The 7,927-nt window shown below is 41.4% G+C and overlaps 1 protein-coding gene across 2 annotated transcripts; it reads right to left on the bottom strand.

Moving 5' to 3' along the window:
• Window positions 1–4,224: 4,224 nt before the first annotated feature.
• Window positions 4,225–7,865, bottom strand: acp5a (acid phosphatase 5a, tartrate resistant). Of its 2 annotated transcripts, none has more exons than XM_052130912.1 (6): window positions 7,824–7,865; window positions 6,990–7,080; window positions 6,253–6,452; window positions 5,236–5,360; window positions 4,785–5,130; window positions 4,225–4,700 (listed from the first exon to the last, which is right to left on the bottom strand). In XM_052130912.1, the coding sequence occupies exons 2-6, from the start codon at window positions 7,078–7,080 to the stop codon at window positions 4,455–4,457; spliced, it is 1,008 nt and encodes a 335-aa protein (XP_051986872.1). In that variant the 5' UTR covers window positions 7,824–7,865; the 3' UTR covers window positions 4,225–4,454. The 2 variants fall into 2 exon arrangements, with proteins under 2 accessions (XP_051986872.1, XP_051986870.1); XM_052130910.1 differs by lacking the exon at window positions 7,824–7,865 and adding an exon at window positions 7,224–7,287.
• Between the last annotated feature and the right edge of the window lie 62 nt (window positions 7,866–7,927).

Here is a 7,927-nt window from a genome sequence, read left to right as displayed (position 1 = left end):
CCTCCAAAATGTTTTCCCCATTTTAATTGTTATATGGGCGTAAGCCCCGTGGTGTGTTAGACGGCATGAAGGAAAATTGGGAGGATGTACCTTCACAAAGCAAAAATTAAATGCAATACGTTCTTGACCCGAGAGCAAAACTCCACACACTGGGGCTTCTATCACATGATAATTTGCTACAGGTGCAAGAACATCAGTCTCGGCTGTATAACATGGTAGCTCGACTATGGGAGTTTGCACAGGGAGATAAATTCCTTGTGTTTCTAACCACATCGAGCTCTAAATTACTTGCAAAGTGGCAAGGGCCCTTTGAGGTCACACGGCGAGTTGGGAAACTTGATTATGAGGTAGTGCGTATGGATAGAGGTGGGGCTCATCAAACTTACCACCTTAACTTATTAAAACCAAGGAGAGAGGCGGTCCCCGTATCCTTGACGACGGTTGTGTCAGAGAGGGAGGAGCTCGGATTGGAGACCAATCACTTCACCCCAGTCCCTTGCAGAGACCACCTCTTGCCGTTACAACATACGGATGTTGCCAGGTTGCAAAATAATTTCTCTGAAAAGTTCTTTCCTCTCCCCGGCCGTACTTATCTTATAAAACACCATATCAAGACAACCCCAGTTGTAGTGGTACGTCATCATCCCTACCGCTTACCCGAACACAAGAAACAAATATTACGGGTAGAATTAAAGGCCATGCTCGATATAGGCATAATAGACTAATCCCACAGCGACTGGGCCAGCCCGGTGGTTCTGGTGCCTAAGAGCAATGGCTCAGTCCGGATCTGTATGGATTATAGAAAGGTCAACACGGTGTTGAAATTTGATGCTTATCCAATGCCTTGTATTGATGAACTGCTTGATCAGTCGGCTTGCTTTTATTCGACAAAGGGATATTAGCAGATCCCCTTGACGCGATGTCCCATGAGAAAACGTCCTTCTCTACACCGTTTGGCTTACACCAATTTGTGACCGTTCCGTTCGGTTTGTTTGGGGCCCCGGATGCATTTCAGTGTCTTATGGACCGAGTCCTTAGTCCTCACGCTGTGTATGCCGCTGCTTATTTGGATAACATCATTATTTACAGTAATGACTGCAACGGCATATGCAGCATCCGAGGGTGGTTCTGAGGTTGCTGCAACGAGCGGGGCTCACAGCAAACCTGAAGTGCGCAATTGGACGGTATCTGGGGTCCACTTGGGTCGCGTGCAGGTGTGACCCCAAATTGATAAAACTGCAGTGATTGCGACCAATGCATGTTGGCCGTTAATCTTTTATATTGTGGAGCCTTGAGTTTGTGTGCATGTGAAGCTGTACCATTGCGCTGTAAAGCGAATGAGTTTTGAGTTGATTAAAAGATATTCCTGTGTTGGAATCGCCACTCCCACTTCCTCCTTTTGATCCAAACATGAACATCGGTTACATACACGTATATAATACTTATACATTAATATAATTCTTGTCATACTTTAATATTAATATATAATGAAATATATAATTCTGCTCTGTAAGTGTTTGGTCTGTGTGAGCCACCTATTGACAGCTGTGTCCCCCCACTTTTAAAATCACTGCTACGCAACAGGTGTGACCCCAAGACTACCAAACCTACTCATCCCCAAATTCTTTTCGTCATTCCATTTGGTTGTGGTCTGGGTAGTTAAGGAAATTTAACACATTGTTCATTGGAATTTTATGTAGCCTGTAGTTTCAAACTACATACTTTGCTGAAGTCAGATATGCATCTGTTGCTCTTAAGATTCATTGGAGCATTAGATGTTTTGTAAGGTTAATGAATGTTAGACGAAGACTAATAAATGGTTAAACCGGATTCTATTCTGAAATTCTTGACACAAATCTGCGATCAGTGTTAGTACAAACGAATGGCTCAGCGTTGATAGAGCATCGGGCATGTCTTCTGAGACCTTAGCTTTCTGGGTAACTATTAGGCATTAACTAAGTGTACCTAGACTGTAAGGACTAAATCTAATCATTATTTAGAACAAAATGTTGGTTGACTCGCCTAAATAATGTTAGTTATTACCACTTGATTACTATTTACATTATTCCGGTCAAGGGTATACAGGAAACTATGGAGACTAATAAAAGTATATCTGGATACAGTAGTGTTGGTCTGCCTATTCGGTCACTCCTTTGGGCAGAGAGTAGTAGTGTTGTCAAAAATACCGGTACCCCGGTAACAAGTCGGTACTCAAACAAAAAATTATTTACGATACCAGAATTTCTGAAGGTACCAGAGTACAGTGTACCAGGTCTACCCGGTACCAATGCTGAGGCAGGAACTTTCGAACGCTCACAACAAGCAAAAGATGATGACAAGCAAAGCTGCTGCCGAGCCTCAACTGAATCATGTTGAAATGAAAAGTGGAAAAAGCCAGGTAATTTGAGGCTGATGAAAAGGGAAACATCATAGATCAGCAAAAACCTGTTTGTAAACGCTGCTTTCGCAATTTTCTGACGAAAGGAGGAAACACATCAATAATAAAGACAGACACCCAGATTAATTCAAGCAAATAAAGCCGGCGAGTTTAAAAGCATACTATAATTTGCATTAGGGCTGAAACGTTTAGTCGACATTATCTACATCCTCGAAAATACAAAATTGATGAGAAAAATGTTCGTTGTTGAATAGTCGTTTGATCTCATTTAACGTGAAATCACATTAAACTGTAACGATATCGCGTGAGAGCAGCAATTCACGCCTAAAGGTGCGTACACACTGCCAGCGACTTTATCGCCGCAGGTCGCCAGTGGCTGGCGGTGAAGTCGCTAGTGGGTGTTCCCACTACTGGTTGCCTAGTAACGTTTATAAATGACATTCACGGATGTCATTCCATTGCTGTTGACAGCGAATCTCTTTTCTTGCCACTAAAAACAAACATTTTGGAGGGAAAAGACTAAATATAAATGGAATCAGTACATAAAATTCTTTATATCAAAGATGAATGAGAAACCAGGCGTGCTGTTTGCCAGAGCGGCTGTTTATCTGCGGCGAAAATGCAAATGCCGTTCTGTCTGGGTCCATAAAATCCCCGCGATCTCAGATACACCTTTCCACGCAGTATTTTTCTTAAAAATGTCCTTGTACGTGGGAAGAGACATATCATAGAGCACTGGAAACATCTAGCGCCAACGGTCGCGACAGCTCGTGTCGCCGGAAGTCGCTGTGCTCGCATTGAAAATGAATGATATTGAGTCGCTGTCGCGCGCGATGTCGCTGGCAGTGTGTACGCACCTTAATGGAGGAAGAATTACACAGATCAGTCCAGATGCACTCTAAACTTTCACAGTTTATTTTATGTAGATCCCAAAGTATTAGGGAATGATTAAAAAAAAAGTACATTCAGAAGCATGTACCGTGGCGGAGCTCTTTAAAGGAAATATCCCGGCGTAACATCTTAAATGCAGTAAAATTGCTTTATTAAAGTTAAAATACAGAAGCAGTTCAAGTTAATAACTATAAACTCAGAAACTGGCATTTCTCTGTGTGGTCGGTGCCTCTTCTATGAGTTGCGCGAATGTCCAGATATGGGGGAGAGATTGAAACTCCATCCGGCTGAGAGAGACTCTGCCTCGGAGAGACTCGCCCTCACGCGCGCATGCTTAATGCAGCTCGATTAGAACTAGTTTAATCATAATATCAATATACATGTCCATATGCATTTCTTATCATGAAGAAAATTGGCAATATGCAGCTTTATTAATAGAGCACTTTGCAAATCGAAGTTGAAGCAAATCCTATAAGTGTTCAAAAATATTTAAGCATACATTGTTCAGTTTTGTTAGAATTAAAAAATATTTTACATTTAAAGTGTTGCTCAAGGGCATATTTGCTCTTAGTTCAGCTGCTAATGTTTTGTAAAGTGTTGTTTAGTAACATGTTTTTGCTTCGGTACCGAAAATGGTATAGAGTACCGTGAAATTTCACTGGTATTGGTACAGACTACTGAAATGTAGGTACCGTGACAACACTATAGTGTTATTTTAAGTGTATGCAGATCTAGGGGGACTAAAAACTTCAAAGTATACAGGGATCAGCTTATCTGCATAGTATTAGTCAATTACTTCTGGATGATTCAAAACTAGCCGATTTGCGGAATAATCATGTATAACCTGGCCGGTGCGTAGACTCTACTAACAGGAATCCAAATGAATGCAATGTAAAAATGTAGAAAAAAAAAAATAAACCATGCAAGTGGTTTTAAAGAGAAATTTAATAATCCTTTAAAAAAAAAAAAAAATAAAATTACAAGTCCTCCAAAACCACCAAAACATTTATTGGTTAAAATCTAATTAAAACCGCATTTATAAATACTTAAAGATTACAATAACCCTTTTCCAAGTCTGGCACACGTCGAACTCACAGGATTAAACGAAGACCTTGGTAACTGCCCAAAGTCATATTAAAACCATAAGGTAATCACTTCAAACTCTTCATCCTCTGGAAAGATCACGCCTTTTAAGAACAGCCTGATAAAGAGAGGTTCCCCTGGCCTGTATGAAGGTAACGGTCAGCTGCTTCTTGTTGACCTCCACGTGAGCGAAGCCACCCAGTGTGGCAGCATCACCATTGAAGAACTTGAGGTAGCCACGAGGAACACGATTTCGGTGCCGCTCATCAGGATCCATGAAGTTACCAGCTCCACTAACCACATAACCGATGCCAGATTCTTTCAAGTACTGCAAGGAACACAAGACGAACACCCTCATAAAAGGTCTTAAATTACCTAAAATTAACTTTCACGAGAGTGGCAAAAAGTCTACCTGTAGATTGTGGTCATGGCCACACAGGTATGCAGTGGCCTTATACTTCTTCAGCAACGGTCTCAAGCTCTTCACCAGGCAGTCAGTTGGGCCATGCTCCGATATGGACCACACAGGATAATGGCCAGCCACCAGAAGATAGTCAGCCTTAGACTTTGCCAATCGCTCCTGAAGCCAGAGCAGCTGTCGGTTGGCCAGAATACCACTTCGGGGAGCCCGGGGCTGTTCATCGAGGAAGTCATCGGAGTTTCCACACAGCAACACAGTGTCAAGCATGATAATGGTCAGCGTACGGTCCGTTTGAGGGATGCGGAAATTCATCTCATAGAAATAGTAGGGGAAATTCCTGGGAGATGGAGCAAAAAAAAAAAAAGACAACATTTAGGCAAGTCAAAACATGGAGTAGCCACCCCCCACCCAAAAGTCAAAATGGCCTGAAGACCAGACTTACCATCTCTTAGATTTTTGGCTATACTCAATTTGAGCAAGGACATTTCCTGCATGGTCATGATTGCCAGCAATGACATACCACGGAATGTTGAGAGAATCTTGAGTATAGACGTTTTCAAACGTGACCTTTGAGAACCCGGGGGGGTTGGGGGAAGAGGAGAGAGACAGCCAAGGGTCTAGATTAGGTAGGCACGACAAACCAAAAATACTAGGTAGTTCTCAAAGACTACACAGCCAGCCTGGTCTCACGGAAACAAATTAGTACACCAACTTTTTTTATGAAAACAAATGACTTGTGGATAGCAGTTTAATGTGACCGAGCACTTTCCTGGGTTTAAAAAAAAAAAAAATTAACAGACAATAAAACACCTAAAAACTACAAGTCATGAATAAAAAGGGCAGATTCAATTCATAAATGTTTGGTCAAATTCCACACAATGCTCTAAGAGATCAAAACAAACACTTACAGGACATGACTTTGACAATGTTAACATTATGCAAGCAACAACATTTAGGAACTCGTCCATATGGGGTCAAGTTACACAGTAGTTCAACTGAGTGTTGCACTGCGTCAAAGTCCTGAATAACACATGTTCAGCTCACATTTGTCTTGACACAATCGGTTAGGTTTACGATAGGTTGGGTCACTTTAAAACTCGATCAAGCATCAACCTTAATCCCTTATACGTTTTAAAAACGCAACATGGCACAAGTGGACAACTCACCTTAGAACTGAAAACTATATGCAAGGAGCAAAGTTATATTTAGCTAAATAAGGTCACCGTAGTCATACATTTTCCCCAGAGGATAAAGCTAGTTTTGTACGCAGCTCTACGGGAGTTAAAAACAAAACTAAAAAGCCCATGATACATCTTCGTTGAATCACTTGTGCAATAGAGGAAGACCTATTTCAGAGGAGGATATAGTGCTAGACAAGTTCCAGTTGGTTATATTTCAAAGGAGCAAACAGCAAAAAATAAAGTTCGGCATTTACAAGACTCAAGTGCCGAAGCCAAACCTGGAATCTCGGGTCGTTGACGTCACGGACACCCTTGTAATAGAAGTTGTCACCAAGAGCTAGAAGGAAGTCAGCCCCCATAAGCGAAGCAGTTTTAGCCATCATGCGTGCAGTGGCCTTCTCTATAGGTGTTACATAAGGGGGATATGGCAGACCACCCCAGTCCCCCACAACCAGGAATCTGATAGAGGACTTGTTACCTGAGATTTAAACAAAAAAGCATGGTTATTTTTTATTAGAATTTTCTCCCCAATTTGGAATGCCCAATGCACTCGAAGTCCTCATGGTGGTATAGTGAAATCTCAGTTGCTTCAGTGTCCAAAACAGTCAGCGATTCCGCAGATCTGATCACGTGACTGGAGCACATTACTGCGGAGACATAGCACGTGTGGAGGAATCACTATTCTCCACGGCATCCATGCAGAACTCACCACACGCCCCACCGAGAGAGATAACACATTATAGAGGCCATAAGGAGGTTACCCCATGTGACTCTACCCTCCCTAGCAACAGAGCCAATTTGGTTTCTTTGGAGACCTGGCTGAACTCACTCAGCACACACTGGATTCAAACTCGCAACTCCAGGTTTGGTAATCAGCAGCTTTACTCACGGAGCTCCCCAGGCTCCCCAAGGAGCATCGTTAGTGCAAGAGATTAAAAACGGTCCACTGGGAAATAAGATATTACATCCACCCAAAGATTAAGATTTGACAGCATTACATGTACCAAATACTTACTTCCTTTAGCTTCCAGGTCAATGAAAGAGGAATGGTAGCAGAGGACCACAGGGAGAGCAGTTAAAAACACCAAAAATAGTGGTAACGCCATCTGTAAAGAAAAACAGCAATTATAAGTTACACAATACTGGAGGTAAATCACCCCATATCTAACTCAAACACAAGGGAAAAACAAGAACTGAAGTTGAACAAAACAGCCCATTGACTTCCAAATCATTGACCAAAAACACCTACACCAGCAGCTTTATGTTCTATGATAGACCTCTCTCTACACCACATACACTTCTGCAAGGGTACATCTTTATTTATACCATTTCTGATAATCAGTAAGCCACACCCTGATTTCAGTTACAACTGTTGTCTTTTACTCAATAATCAAACTGACCAATGGTATGGTACAAAAAAAAGGAGAAGTATCCTTTTGGATCTGGTAGCTTTACAGATGTTTTTGCTGATTTCAGAACAGGCTCGTTTGAGGAAAGAAAAGTCAAAAGAACGCCTTTTCTCTTACATCAGTCTTTTAAATAAAATGCATCTATATTTGAGTATTGCTGACTGGAGTCACAACATCATGAGTACAGAACACAAATCTGCCTGCTCTGGACTGTTTAGACACAAGCAGGCATAATTTCTCTAATTATAGTGAAATAAGGAAATATCTTTATAGTTTAAGTAATACATCAATGGTATAATTCAAACAGATTTAATGGGAAATACACTGAAAATCCCTTGGATATAACAGAAACAGGGAAAGAGAGAGTAGAAACATTGTTATTTAGCCCTGTGACTATAAACTGTGACCTATTGATTATAGAGTTAAGGAAGAAGACTCACAATGAGTGGCTCAGTCCTTGAAGTATCCTTGTCAGTGTTATCACCCTACTGCCTGCTCCGATACCACTTATCCACTATATATAAGGTCCATTTGTTGGAGTAAG

The sequence above is a fragment of the Xyrauchen texanus genome, chromosome 7 (genome assembly GCF_025860055.1).
Source record: "Xyrauchen texanus isolate HMW12.3.18 chromosome 7, RBS_HiC_50CHRs, whole genome shotgun sequence".
NCBI lineage: Eukaryota > Metazoa > Chordata > Actinopteri > Cypriniformes > Catostomidae > Xyrauchen > Xyrauchen texanus.
Note: the sequence above shows the minus strand (reverse complement) of the source record. Positions and strands in the feature narration are given on the sequence as shown.